The sequence below is a fragment of the Phocoena phocoena genome, chromosome 21 (assembly GCF_963924675.1).
Source record: "Phocoena phocoena chromosome 21, mPhoPho1.1, whole genome shotgun sequence".
Classification (NCBI taxonomy): Eukaryota; Metazoa; Chordata; class Mammalia; order Artiodactyla; family Phocoenidae; genus Phocoena; species Phocoena phocoena.
This window is the reverse complement of record NC_089239.1, coordinates 6,084,378-6,100,071: the sequence shown is the minus strand read 5'-3', so window position 1 is coordinate 6,100,071 and position 15,694 is coordinate 6,084,378. Positions and strand designations below refer to the sequence as shown.

Sequence of the window (15,694 nt, the reverse complement as noted above, 5' to 3'; positions counted from 1 at the left end):
TTCATGTTGTCCCGGAGGTCTCTGAGACTGTCCTCAGTTCTTTTCATTCTTTTTTCTTTATTCTGTTCTGCAGTAGTTATTTCCACTACTTTATCTTCCAGGTCACTTATCCGTTCTTCTGCCTCAGTTATTCTGCTATTGATCCTATCTAGAGTGATTTTAATTTCATTTATTGCATTGTTCATCGTTGCTTGTTTCATCTTTAGTTCTTGTAGGTCCTTGTTAACTGTTTCTTGCATTTTGTCCATTCTACTTCCAAGATTTCGGATCATCCTTACTATCATTATTCTGAATTCTTTTTCAGGTAGATTGCCTATTTCCTCTTCATTTGTTAGGTCTGGTGGGTTTTTATCTTGCTCCTTCATCTGCTGTGTGTTTTTCTGTCTTCTCATTTTGCTTATCTTACTGTGTTTGGGGTCTCCTTTTTGCAGGCTGCAGGTTCGTAGTTCCCGTTGTTTTTGATGTCTGTCTCCAGTGGCTAAGGTTGTTTCAGTGGGTTGTGTAGGCTTCCTGGTGGAGGGGACTAGTGCCTGTGTTGTGCTGGATGAGGCTGGATCTTGTCTCTCTAGTGGGCAGGTTCACGTCTGGTGGTGTGTTTTGGGGTGTCTATGGCCTTATTATGATTTTAGGCAGCCTCTCTGCTAATGGGTGGGGTTGTGTTCCTGTTTTGCTAGTTGTTTGGCATAGGTTGTCCAGCACTGTGGCTTGCTGGTCGTTGAGTGCAGCTGGGTGCTGGTGTTAAGATGGAGGTCTCTGGGAGATTTCCGCTGTTTAATATTATGTGGAGCTGGGAGGTCTCTTGTTGACCAGTGACCTGAAGTTGGCTCTCCTACCTCAGAGGCAGAGCCCTGACTCCTGGCTGGAGCACCAAGAGCCTTTCATCCACACGGCTCAGAATAAAAGGGAGAAAATGTAGAGAGAATTAGTAGAAGTATGAGGAAAGAAAGAAGGAAAGGAGGAAAGGAAGGAAGGAAGAAAGAAGCAAAGAAGGAAAGAAAGGAGGGAGGGAGGGAGGGAGGGAGGAAGGAAGGAGTGAAAGAAGGAAAAAAAGACAGAAAGAAAGATGATACAGTAAAAATAAAATAAAGTATAATATAGTTATTGAATTAAAAAATATTTAGAAAAAAAAAAGGGGGCGGATAGAACCTTAGGACAAATGTTGGAAGCAAAGCTATACAGAGAAAATCTTACACAGAAGCATACACATACACCTTCACAAAAAGAGGTAAAGGGGGAAAAATCATAAATCCTGCTCCCTGAGACCACCTCCTCAATTTGGGGTGATTCGTTGTCTAAAGGAGGGAGGGAAGGAAGGAAAGAAAGAAAGAACGAAGGTAAAGTATAATAAAGTTATTACAATTAAACTTAATTATTAAGAAAAAGAATTTTTAAAAAAAAGTCATGGACGGATAGAGCCCTAGGACAAATGGTGGAAGCTAGAGTATACAGACTAGATGTCACACAGGAGCATACACGTACACCTTCACAAAAAGAGGAAAAGGGAAAAAAAAATCATAGATTTCGCTCCTAAATTCCACCTCTTCAATTTGGGATCATTCCTTGTCTATTCAGGTATTCCACAGATGCAGGGTATATCAAGTTGATTGTGGAGCTTTAATCCGCTGCTTCTGTGGCTGCTGGGAGAGATTTCCCTTTCTCTTCTTTGTTTTCACAGCTCACAGGAGCTCAGCTTTGGATTTGGCCCTGCCTCTGCGTGTAGGTCGCTGGAGGGCGTCTGTTTTTTCGCTCAGACAGGACGGGGTTAAAGGAGCCGCTGATTCGGGGGCTCCGGCTCACTCAGGCCGGGGGTTGGGGGATGGGGGAAGGAGGGGCACTGCGTGCGGGGCCGGCCTGCGGCGGCAGAGGCAGCGTGACGTTGCGGCAGAGGCCGGCGTGACGTTGCACCAGCCTGAGGCCCGCCGTGCGCTGTCCCGGGGAAGTTGTCCCTGGATCCCGGGAACCTGGCAGTGGCGGGCTGCACAGGCTCCGCGGAAGAGGGGTGTGGAGAGTGACCTGTGCTCGCACACAGGCCCCTTGGTGGCGGCAGCAGCAGCCTTAGCGTCTCCCGCCCGTCTCTGGGGTCCGCGGTTTTAGCCACGGCTCGCGCCCGTCTCTGGGGTTTGCGCTTTCAGCCGCGGCTCGCGCCCGTCTCGGGGGCTCGCGCCCTCAGCCGCGGCTCGCGCCCGTCTCTGGGGTTCGCGCTTTTAGCCGCGGCTCGCGCCCGTCTCTGGGGTTCGCGATTTTAGCCGCGGCTCGCGCCCGTCTCTGGAGTTCCTTTAAGCAGCGCTCTTAAACCCCTCTCCTCGCGCACCAGGAGACAAAGAGGGAAGAAAAAGTCTCTTGCCTCTTCGGCCGGTGCAGGCTTTTCCCCGAACTCCCTCCCGGCTAGTCGTGGTGCACTAACCCCTTCAGGCTATGTTCAAGCCGCCAACCCCAGTCCTCTCCCTGAGCTCCGTCCAAAACCAAAACCCGAGCCTCAGCTCGCAGCCCCGCCCGCCCCGGTGGGTGAGCAGCAAGCCTCTCGGGTTGGTGAGTGCTGGTCGGCACCGATCGTCTGTGCAGGAATCTCCCCGCTTTGCCCTCCGCACCCGTCGCTGTGCACTACTCCGCGGTCCCGAAACTCCCCCCTCTGCCTCCCGCAGTCTCCGCCCGCGGAGGGGCTTCCTAGTGTGTGGAAACTTTTCCTCCTTCACAGCTCCCTCCCACTGGTGCAGGTGCCGTCCTTATTCTTTTGTCTCTGTTTCTGCTTTTGCCCTACCCAGTTACGTGGGGAGTTTCTTGCCTTTTGGGAGGTCTGAGGTCTTCTGCCAGCCTTCAGTAGGAGTTCTGTAGGAGTTGTTCCACGCGTGGATGTATTTCTGGTGTATCCGTGGGGAGGAAGGCGATCTCCGCTTCTTACTCTTCCGCCATCTTCAAGGTCCCCTTGATATTTTTCTATCACAGTCTCCCTTCATGTGATACTGTGCCATTTCAGGATCCTTCCATTTCTCTCCTCTCAGCTTTTGTGCTATTGTCATCATACTACATATGTTATAAACCTATAATACATTGTGATTATTTTTGCTTTAAACAGTTGATTATTTTTAAAAGAAATTTAAATAATAGAAAAGGTCTTTATATTTACCCACATAGTTACCATTTCTGGTGCTCTTCATTTTTTTGTGTAAAGTCAGATTTCCATCTGGCATCATTCAATTTCTGCTTGAAGGTCTTCTTTTCACATTTCTGCTGGTGACAAATACTTTTAGCTTTGTATATCTGAAAAAGTCTTTATTTTGCCTTCCTTCTGGAATGATGACTGGGTAAAGAATTCTAAGGTGACAGTTTTTTCCCCCCTTTTACTTCTTCACAGATGTTCCTATGTTGTCTTCTGACTTGCACTGTTTTTCCTGAGAAATCTGCCATCATCTTTTATTTTTTTCATTTTCTGTTTATAGTGTGTCTCTTTTTTACCCTCTGGTTGCTTATAAGATTATCTCTTTATCTCTCATTTTTAGTATTTGATTATAATGTGCCTTGGTGTGCTTGGGATTTCTTAAACTTTTTGGATTTGTGCTTTTATAGTTTTCTTCAGATTTGGAAAAATTTTGGTCATTATTTCCTCAAATATTTTTTCTTCCATTTTCCTTCTTTTTCCTCTCCCTCAGGGACTCCAATTACATGTATATTTGGCTACTTGGAGTTCTTTCACATCTCAGTGATTTGCCTTGATTTTTAAAAATTGTTTATTCTTTGTGTTTAACTTTGAATAGTTTCTATTGTTATTCTTCAAGTTCCCTCTTCTGTGATGTCTGATCTGCCATTAATTCCATCCAGTTTATTCTGTATCTTAGACATTGAAGTTTTTATCTCTGTAAGTTCTATTTCTCCCTCCCTTTTCCTTTCGTTTTCTTTCTCTCTCTCTCTCTCTCTCTCTCTTTCTTTCTTTCCCTCTCTCTTTTTCTTTGCCTGCTTTCCTTCCTTCCTTCCTCCCTCCCTCCATCCCTCCTTCCCTCCCTCCCTCTCTCCCTCCCTTCTACTCTCTCTTTCTCCGTTCCTCCCTCCCTCCCTTCCTTCCTTCTTTCCTTCCTCATGTCTCTACACAGCATGTTCAATCTTTACTTATCTTCTTGAACATGTAGAATACATTTATAATAATTTCTAATGTCCTTGTCTACTAATTCTATCATTTCTTAGTTTTGATTGATTGACTTTCTCCTCACTTTAGGTCATATTTTTCTGCTTCTTTGCATGCCTTCTAACGTTTTTACTGAACGCCAGAAATTGTGGAATTTGCCTGTTGTATATTAGGTGTTTTTGAATTTCTATTGCTGAACTTTGGGCTTAAGCTACGTGGATGTAGTATGGTTCTTTTGAATCTTTTTTTTAAGCTCCATTGGGGGAACCTGAGCAGCATTTAGCCTAGGGCTGATTTTGCCCCATTACTGAGGCAAACCCCTTCTGTTTATTCTACCCAATGCCATTAACTATGGAGTTTTCCACTGGAAATGGCAGGAACAGGTATTCTTTCCAGTCCTGTGTGAGTTCTTGGGTTTATTCCCACTAATCCTTTCAGGTGATTCTTTCTATGGCTTCAGGTGGTTTCCTTACATGCGTACACTGATCAGTACTCAACTGAGTATTTGAGGGGAACCCTTTGCAGATCTTTCAAGTTCTATCTGTGCAGCTGCCTCCCTTCTGGTACTTTGCCCATGAACTCTAGTTGTCTTGGCTTCCTCCTCAGACAACTAGCGTGCATTCCTCTACTCGAGGAGACCACTTGGTTTTGCGTGGATTCCCACACCCCTCATCACAGTCTGTTAACTTTCTCTAGGCAGCAAACTGGGATTGTTGTAAAGCTCACCTTATTTGCTTTCTGCCTCTCAGGGATCATTGTTCTTTATTGCCTTATATCCAATGCCATGAAAACCATTGCGTCATGTATTTTGCCTGGTTTTCTGGTTGTTATAGCTGACAGGATAAATCTGGTCCCTATTACTCCATCTTGTCTAGAAGCGGAAGTCAGAACTATGGATGTTAATGGCTGTGTATCATTCCATTGATGGATGTGCCATAACTTGACTTAGCTGTTGTTTAATTATTTGACATTAGGTTGTTTCTAAGTTTTCGATACACATTGATAACATTGTAGTGTACATCTTAATACTCGTGCATTTTTCCCAATTGAAGTATAAATTGCCAGTTATGGTATTATTAGATTGAAAGGTATAATCCTTTTTATGATTCTTTATTTTTAATTAATTAATTTTATTTTATTTTTTAATTTCTTAAAATTTTTGGCTGCATTGGGTCTTCATTGCTGCCTGCGGGCTTTCTCTAGTTGTGGTGAGTGGGGGCTACTCTTTGTTGCGGTGCGCAGGCTTCTCACTGCGGTGGCTTCTCTTATTGTGGAGCACAGGCTCAAGGCACATGGGCTTCAGTAGTTGTGGCACATGGGCTCAGTAGTTGTGGCTCATGGGCTCTAGAGCGCAGGCTCAGTAGTTGTGATGCACGGGCTTAGTTGCTCCGCGGCATGTGGGATCTTCCCGAACCAGGGCTCAAACCTGTGTGCCCTGCATTGGCAGGCAGATTCTTAACCACCACTGTGCCACCAGGGAAGCCCTAGATATGATTTTTTATGCAGGGAAGCCTACAGGTGTTTTTTTTTTAATGATTCTTGATAAAAATTCCAAATGAACTTGTGTAATGCCACTGACAGTATGAAGGTACCAATTTTAACATAACCTGGCCAGTGTTGGATGCTTTAATTTAAATTTTGTCTACTTATTAGTGAGTATAAACTGATATATCAAGCTTGCTTTAATTTTTCATATTTTTATTTTTAATTGGGTTGAGTGTTTCATATAACTTTTGGAACAGAAAGTTTTGGTACTTTTACAAATTTAAAACTATGAGGATAATTTCACAGTTTACCACTCGTGTTCATATTTACTATATTCTTTCACTAAAGAACATGAAACAGACAATATTAATGTTGATTAATGAATTTTAAAAATTATAATAAGACTTTAAATCCATAAGCCATAAAAAATAAGATTGATGAATTCAGCTACCTCAGAACAATAAACTTATGCATGGAGAAAAGCATCGTACCATAAGACAAATGACAAAATGGGGAAAATATTTCCAACTCACATACAGATAAAACTATTCTCCCTAACATATAAAGGCTTTTAGAAACTGAGAAGAAAAAAAAACAATAGACCAACAGAAAAACAGTCAAAGGACTGAGAAGAAAAAGAAATACAATGTTTCCTTAAACATGAAAAGTTGCTCAAATCATAGTATAAAAAGAGAAATGCAAATTAAAATCATAAAAGATATAGTTTTTCACCTTCCAGGTTGGCAAACATGCAGAAGTTTGACTCTATAGGTGAGGCTGTGAGGAATTCTTGTATATTGCTGGCTGGCCTTCTAACTTTTAAAAGAAATGTATTTTATTGAAGTATAGTTGATTTACAATGTTGTGTTAATTTCTGCTGTACAGCAAAGTGATTCAGTGATACATGTATATACATTCTTTTCCATGTTCTTTTCCATTATGGTTGATCACAGGATATTGAATATAGTTCCCTGTGCTATATAGTAGTAGGACCTTGTTGTTTATCCATTCTATATATAATAGTTTGCATCTGCTAATCCCAAACTCCCAATCCATCCCTCTCCCTCCCCCCATTCCTCTTGGCAACTACAAGTCTGTTCTCTATGTCTGTGAGTCTGTTTCTGTTTCGTAGGTAAGTTCATTTGTGTCATATTTTAGATTCTGCATGTAAGTGATACCATATGGTATTTGTCTTTCTCTCTCTGACTTACTTTACTTGGTAGGGTAATCTCTAGGTCCATCCACGTGGCTGTAAATGGCATTATTTCATTCTTTTTTATTGCTGAGTAGTATTCCATTATATATATATATATATATATATATATATATATATATATATATATATATACCACATCTTCTTTATCCATTCATCTGTCGATGGACATTTAGGTTGTTTCCATGTCTTGGGTATTGTGAATAGTGCTGTTATGAATATAGGGGTGCATGTACCTTTTTGAATTATAGTCTGAATATATGGCATGCTAACTTGTAACAATCACTGTGGTAGACAGGTTGATAGTGCCTTAAAAATGATGAATGCATTCACCTTCTGATACAGCAATTCTACTTTTGGGAAATTATTCTACAGATATACCTGCACCAAAATGATATGACATATGTACAAGGTAATTCATTGTAACATTTTTTTTTTGTAACAGCAAAGGTTGGAAAAATAAAAGTATTAGTAGGGTACTTACTGCCTGAATAAACTACGGGACATCCTTGCAATAGAGTTTTGTATAGCTGTATAGAAAATGAGGTGGTGCTGTATGTATAGTTTGGGAAGATATGTAGTATAGCTAAGTGACAAAAGTAATGTGTGGAATAGCATTTATGCCATGCTACCTTTTATGTAAGAAAGGGTTAACAATAGAACATATTTTCTTCTTGCTTATATTTACATGAAGAAATACTGTAAGATTATATAAGAAATTAATAAAAGTGGTTATCTTCAGGAAGGCAAAAATGAAGTGGGTAAGCATGAGGAGTGAACAAGACTTCTCAATATATTTCAGTTTATATCAGTGTGACTTTTGAACAATGTGAAAATTAATGTAAAACGTATCATCACCTAGTATGTTCTAGTTAATATGAGTTAACTTCTAATTTAATGATCATTAATGTAAAATCCTTCTCTGTAGAAAAGAATACCGCCTTGAGGGACGGACTTCTGGTGTTCTTCTTCGTCATTGTTCCTCTTACTGCATTGGCTGCTTTTGTCTTCGTTAAGAGAGACCAGCTACAGAAAAGCTACTGCAGAAGGAAGAGATCACAAACATATGAGTACTTAGATTATTTTTCTTTTAAATTCATATTAAAAATTTTTAAGTATAATAATTATTAATGATGATAGTCATATCATAGAAGCTGGTTTAAAAATAGGGTTCTAAGTTATCTCTCCATTCTTTTGACATGATTAGCAGGAGTTAAAGGGCAGTGGTGACTCAGCCACCTATTATAATGGTGAGGGGAAAGGATTATGGTGACCAGCCTGTATGCTACTGAAAATGGCTGCTAGGATTCATTTTACTTGACTTTGATTTCTGATAGTGGAGTAATTGGACTACAACTTCTGATTTGGGCTTCGTTAAAAAATTTTCATCCTTGTCTATTTCAAGTATCAGTTCTCATAGGAAAAGTGTTCTTCAAGTCTGTTTTGAAAACAGATTTTGTGAATCATCAGCTTTTAAGAAATAAGCTTTGATGGAAGAAAGGGCTGTCATATTTCAGACAGCTGATATTTCTAGTCTGTGTGTTGGACTCTTATACAACTGTCTCTCAGCGATCACTTCTAACATGTTGGCATTGGAATGTGGCATATATTAGCATGGGCCTTGTAGTCAGATCTAAGTTCAAGTTCCAGTTTGTCATTTGCTAGAATTATGAACTGGAATAATAAAAAAAGTTTCTGAGCATTGGTTTACTTCCTTTAAAATGGGAATAATGATATTGCCTATCTCTTCGGGTTGATGTGAGGATTAAATGAGGAAATACTAACAAATAAAACCCATAGCACATGTAATTACTTAATAACTCATCTTTCTTATGATAATGATCCAAAATGTTCAGATCTTGCCTCGATTGCTCACTTTACTTCATTGCCCTATTTCTAACTTACCTCACTTACTGTATAATGTTTTCCTAGAGTATACTGATGTTAGCTTTATTTTTCTTAATGTATTCTAAAACAGATTTTTATTTCTTTTTTTAAAAAATATAATTTATCGAGGCGTAGCACCCTCGCCCACGCTTTACTTTGGCCACACTGCCCTTGGCCAAGCACTTGGCTTGGCGGGATCTTAGTTCCCTGAATAGGGGTTGAACCCAGGCCACAGCAGTAGAAGCGCCAAGTCCTAACCACTGGACTGCCAGGGACTTCCCCAGATTTATGTTTCTACCCTTTTTCTTAACTTCAGACTGACCAATCCCTATAGATAATTCCCCAGTCTGCATCTCTGAAATTTTAGTTCCATAGCAATAGCTGTCTCCTATACACTTCTACCTAGCTGACTTACTATCATTTCGGCATGTCTAAATCTTAGCTGACATCTTTCCAGCCAGCATGTTTGCTCCTCTTGGACTTCCTAATATTCAGAGTGACTACTTCAAACCTAGGAATATGCTTTTACTCCTCTCTGATTTCAGGAAGACTTGAGGAGAGAAGTTGGAGAACACTGGCCCAAACTACATAATTTCTTAGAATTTCAGTTTATTTAATTGTAAAATGAGGTTAATAAAACTTTATAGTACTCTAAGGATTAAAACTGGGTGAAAGCTAATAAAAATGCCGTAAAAATTTTGGTTGTCTTCATGATCATCATCACCACCACTACCAATAACATTGTTCTGTACTTGGGAAAATGCAAGGTCTATGTAATATATCATGTAGAAACGTTTTAATCTTAATTTAGCTCAAAAGTAATTGTATCTTTCAGGTCAGATGGCAAAAATCAAGCAAAAGTTTCTAGACAGCCAGTGAGTGTTCCTGGACATGCTTCTTCAGTGGCTCCTCCCAGAGAAGTTGTAAGTTTAAATGAAAAATTCTTTTTCTTTACTATATTATGATATCAAAGTTTTAAAGATTAAAAAAATTGTTACATCATATAGGAATAAGCATAGATAATTTCCAAAGAATTTAGGAGTGTGGTCTATAGGTGGCCTCTGGGTTAGTTAATGGAATACCAGCAGGGTCCATGGCTCAGAGGAGATGGGAGAAAACATCTAGTCGTTGAGAATGTCTTGCCTTGAAACCAAGCTTGGGAAATGACGTGGGATTTATGCCATCACTGTTTTCTCCTATGTCTGCTATCCTTCTGTTTTTAATGCCTGGCTTCCCCAGGGCATGTTACTGAAGATCTGGTGCTGAGCTCCTGGAATAATAGGCCTAGTTGTCTCAGCAGTGGGACCAGTAATCACTGTCCTTGGGAGTGTATTAGGGAGTACTGGGATAATGATATACTTTTTCTAATATGCATATATCCCTAATAAATATATAATATTACTTTATCTGCTTTTAAACATTATATGTTTTGCTTGCTATCTTACACATATATCTGCAACTTGCTTTTTCCTTTAACATTGCTTTGTGATTTGTCCCTAGCAATACATGTAGCTCTAATGCATTCATTTTCACTATTGATATTATGTTACATAAATACCACATAGTTTAAAAATCCATTTTTCTATTACTAGTTTCCAATTGTTCATTACTATGAACAAAGCTAAGATAAACATTCTATATGTTTCTCATGAACATGTGTGAGTTCTAGGACTGTACTAGTACAGTGGTTACTATCCACATGTGGCTATTTAAATTTCATTTTAAATTAAATAAAATTAAGAATTCCATTCCTCATTGACATTTTAAACGCTCGATAGATCATATGTGGCCACTATTGTAGGGACACCACAGACATAGATTGTTTCCATCATTGTAGAAAATTCTGTTAGAGAGCTCTGATTTAGGGGCATACAGGAATTAAATTGCTGGGTTGAAAGATATGTGAATATTTACTGGAAAATGCCAAATTGTTTTCCAAAAAGGTTACACCATTGGGTGATGTACTATCAGTGGTGTATGAGCATTCCTGTCAAACTACATCTTTGCCAACACTTGGTACTGTCAGACTTATAAAGTCTTTCCAGTTATGTCGAGGTAAGATGATTAGATATCCTTCTAATATGGAATCTCCCAGTTCTTCTCCCTTTTCCTTTATAAAAAAGAAACAAAATTTGTTATGCCCTTTTTCCCCCTTAACCATATATCTCAGAGATTTTTCCATATCACTACATATATAGGATGATCACACAGTCCCTACATATCCAAGTTAGAAATTATATATGTGTTCTTTTTGGTCTTTGACATATTTTTTTCCTTTTTTATAGTGGTAAAATATACATGCCATAAAGGTTGCCATTTTGACCATTTTTAAGTATACAATTCAGTGGCATTAATTACATTCACAATGTTGTGCAATCATCGCTGCTACCTATTTCTAAAACTTTTTCATTACCCCAAACAGAAACTCTGTACCCATGAAGCAATAAGTCCCCATCCCCCACACCCTAGCAACCACTATTCTACTTTTTAAAAAATTGAAATATGGGCTTCCCTAGTGGTCTAGTGGTTAAGAATCCGCCTGCCAATGCAGGGGACATGGGTTCGAGCCCTGGTCCGGGAAGATCCCACATGCCTCGCAGCAACTAAGCCTGTGCGCCATAACTACTGAGCATGCATGCCACAACTACTGAAGCCTGCACACCTAGACCCTGTGCTCCGCAACAAGAGAAGCCCCACTTGCTGCAACTAGAGAAAGCCCACGCACAGTGATGAAGATCCAACACAGCCAAAAATAATACATAAATTAAATAAATAAATTTATTAAAAAAGTAGTGCAGCCTTGGGGCAGGGTCCTGGTTCCCCCTCAAGGGATATACATAACAAGATCTAAAAAAAAAAAAAATTGAGATATAATAGACATAACATATAAGTTTCAGGTATACAGCATGATTCAATATTTGTGTATGGTATGAAATGAGCACCACAATAAGTCTAGTTAACATCCATCACCACACATAGTTACAAATTTTTTTTCTTGTGATGAGAACTTTTAAAGTTTGCTCTCTTAGCAGCTTTCAAATATGCAATGCAGTGTTATTAACTATAGTCACCATGCCGTACATTATATCCCCAGGACTTATTCATCTTATGACTGGAAACTAGTACCTTCTGACCACCTTCATCTGTTTTCACCCATCTCCCTCTCCTGCCTATGTCATTCTGCAATCTGTTCTCTGTATCTAAGAGTTTGGTATTTTTTGGTTTGTTTGATTTTAGATTCCACATATAAGTGAGATCATACAGTATTTGTCTTTTCCTGTCTGACTTATTTCACTTAGCCTGAATGCCCTCTAGTCCATCCATGTTGTCACAAATGGCAAGATTTCCTTTTGTTTGGTGGCTGAATAATATTCTCATATATATATATATATATATGCGCCACAGATGGACACTTAGGCTCTTCCACATGTTGGCTGTTATAAATAATGCTGCAATGAACATGGGGGTGCAGATATTTTTACAAGTTAGTGTTCTCATTTTCTTTGGATAAATACCCAGAAATAGAATTGCTGGATCATATGGTAGTTGTGTTTTTAATTTTTTGAGGAACCTCCATACTGTTTTCCATGGTGGCTATACCAATTTATTATACATTTGCATCAGCAGTGCACAGAAGTTCCCTGTTTTCCACATCAAAATCAAGGGTTGTAAATTAGTGGTATTTACAGTACCAGTTAGGTACTGTATAGGTTTGGCAATACATTTTTGGAAGATTTTATTTAAAATACATGGACATAGGAAATATGTTACCTTTTAACTAATGGAGTTGATTAGGGCCAAGATAATACTTCATTATTTTTGAATTAAAAAAATATAATTTTGACTAGGGCCCAGGGAGCCTGCTGAGCTCCCAGGTCGGTCCCATGCCCTCCAAGTACCCCCCTTCCCTCCCCAGCCACATTGGTCCTGAGGACATAAGAGGGAGGCCAGGGAGATCAGGAGAAGCAGGTGGGAGGGCCCCTCCCAGACCCCAGAGCAGAGGAAAAGGAGAGGAGAGGAGGGCGTTTACCCTGCCCACACGAGCCCAGAAAGCCTGCTGGACTCCCAGGTGAGGTCCCCTGCCCTCTGAGACCAGGGGTCGGGGGCACGCCTGGGCTCCTTCTGTTCCATTGAGCCTAAGCCCCACCCCTTTATCCCCCATCTTTTACAGCCCTGTGGGTCCTAAGCATAGGCCCCACCCACCACTCAAACCTCACCCTTGCTTAGGCCCCGCTCTCCACAGCCAAGGCCTTCCCCCCCGCCCCTGTTTTCTTTTTTTTTTTTCCTTTTCCCTCCTCCTCTTTTTTACTATTGAGATACTGATGTACCTTCTGGTTGTTGATTCATCTATATTTTTATTTTTACATTCTTTCTAACATATCTGTTAGTTTCCTAGCCTAATTTTATTTTTTGCTTTGTTATTGTTCTTTTTCTCTTTTTTTCCACCCCATGGGGCTTGCGGGATCCTGGTTTGCAAGCCTGGGGTTGGGCGGAAGCTCCTGCGGTGGGAGCTCTGAGTCTGCACCACTGGACTAACGGGAACCTCAGACCCCAGGGGATATTCACTAGAGTGTGGTCTCACAGAGTTCCTCATCTCATCACTAAGACCCAGCTCTATCCAATAGCCTACAGACTCCAGTGTTGGGAGCCTCAGGCCAAACAACCAATAAAACAGGAACACAATCCCATTCATAAAAAAAAAGAGAGACAGCAAAAAAATATGTCATAGATGAAGGAGCAAGGTAAAAACCTACAAGACCAAATAAATGAGGAGGAAATAAGTAATCTACCTGAAAAAGAATTCAGAGTAATGATAGTAAAGACGATCCAGAATCTCAGAAACAGAATGGAAGCACGGATTGAGATAATACAAGAAGTGTTTAACAAGGACCTAGAAGAAGTACAGAACAAACAGAGATGAACAGCACAATATCTGAAATGAAAAATACATTAGAAGGAATCAATAACAGAATAACTGAGGCAGAAGAATGAATAAGTGAACTGGAAGACAAAATGGTGGAAATACTGCCCTGGAGCAGAATAAAGAAAAAAGAATGAAAAGAATTGAAGACAATCTCAGAGACCTCTGGGACAACACTAAACGCACCAACATTCGAATCATAGGGGCTCCAGAAGAAGAGAAAAGAAAGGGTCTGAGAAAATATTTGAAGAGATTATGGTGGAAAACTTCCCTAACATGGGAAAGGAAATAGTCACCCAAGTCCAGGAAGCACAGAGAGTCCCATACAGGATAAACCCTAGGAAAAATACACCAAGACACATATTAATCAAACTAACAAAAATTAAATTCAAAGAAAAAACATTAAAAGCAGCAAGGAAAAACAAAAAATAACATACAGAGGATTCCCCATAAGGTTATCAGCTGATTTTTCAGTGGAAACTGCAGGCCAGAAGGGAGTGGCAGGATATACTTAAAGTGATGAAAGAGGAAAAGCTACAACCAAGACTACTCTACCCAGCAAGGATCTCATTCAGATTCAATGAAGTCAAAAGCTTTTCAGACAAGCAAAAGCTAAGAGAATTCAGCACCACGAAACCAGCTTTACAACAAATGCTAAAGAAACTTCTCTAAGCGGGAAATACAAGAGAAGAAAAAGACCCACAAAAGAAACCCCGAAAACAATTAAGAAAATGGCAATAGGAACATACATATCAATAATAACCTTGAATGTAAATGGATTAAATGCCCCAACCAAAAGACACAGACTGGCTGAATGGATACAAAAACAAGACCTGTATATATGCTGTCTACAAGAAACCCACTTCAGACCTAGGGACACATGCAGACTGAAAGTGAGGGGATGGAAAACGGTATTCCATGCAAATGGAACTCAAAAGAAAGCTGGAGTAGCAATACTCATATCAGATAAAATAGACCTTAAAATAAAGACTGTTACAAGAGATAAGGAGGAACACTACATAATGATCAAGGGATCAATCCAAGAATAAGACACAACAATTATAAATGTTTATGCACCCAAATAGAAGCACCTCAATACATAAGGCAAATGCTAACAACCATGAAATGAGAAATCGATAGTAATACAATAATAGTAGGGGACTTTAACACCCCACTTACACCAATAGATAGATCATCCAAACAGAAAATAAATAACGAAACACAAGCTTTAAATGACACAATAGACCAGATAGATTTAATTGATATTTTTAGGACATTCCACCCAAAAGTGGTAGAATACACTTTCTTCTCAAGTGCACATGGAACATTCTACAGGATAGATCACATCCTGGGTCACAAGCCTCAGAAAATTTAAGAAAATTGAAATCATATCAAGCATCTTTTCTGACCACAGCACTGTGAGATTGGAAATCAATTATAGGAAAAAAACTGTAAAAAACACAAATACGTGGAGGCTAAACAATACGTTACTAAGGAACCAAGAGATCATGAAGAAATCAAAGGAGAAATAAAAAAAGTACATAGAAACAAATGACAATAAAAACATGACGACCCAAAATCTATGGGATGTAGCAAAAGCAGTTCTAAGAGGGAAGTTTATAGCAATTCAATCTCACCTCAAGAAACAAGAAAAATCTCAAATAAACAATACACTTTTAAAACAACTAGGGAAAGAAGAACAAAGAAAACCCAAAGTCAGTAGAAGGAAAGGTGTGGTGGAAAGGGAACCCTCCTACACTGTTAGTGGGAATGTAAATTGATACAACCACTATGGAAAACAGTATGGAGGTTCCTTAAAAAACTAAAACTAGAACTACCATATGACCCAGCAATCCCACTGCTGGGCATATACCTGAGAAAACGAAAATTCAAAAAGAGTCATGTACCACAATTCATTGCAGCACTATTTACAATAGCTAGGACACAGAACCAACCTAAATGTCCATCAACAGATGAATGGATAAAGCAGATGTGGCACATGATATACAACAGAATATTACTCAGCCATAAAAAGAAACGAAATTGAGTTATTTGTAGTGAGGTGGATGGA

At 39.6% G+C, this 15,694-nt stretch overlaps 1 protein-coding gene across 1 annotated transcript in view; it reads left to right on the top strand.

Annotated features, from left to right (window-relative positions):
* ADAM9 (ADAM metallopeptidase domain 9) overlaps positions 1 to 15,694 on the top strand; it is a 109,916-nt gene that overhangs the window by 91,361 nt on the left and 2,861 nt on the right. Inside the window, exons 19-20 of the mRNA XM_065899822.1 lie at positions 7,744 to 7,885; positions 9,538 to 9,625. Coding sequence (XP_065755894.1) covers positions 7,744 to 7,885; positions 9,538 to 9,625 — 230 coding nt within the window. The remainder of the gene's footprint in view (positions 1 to 7,743; positions 7,886 to 9,537; positions 9,626 to 15,694) is intronic.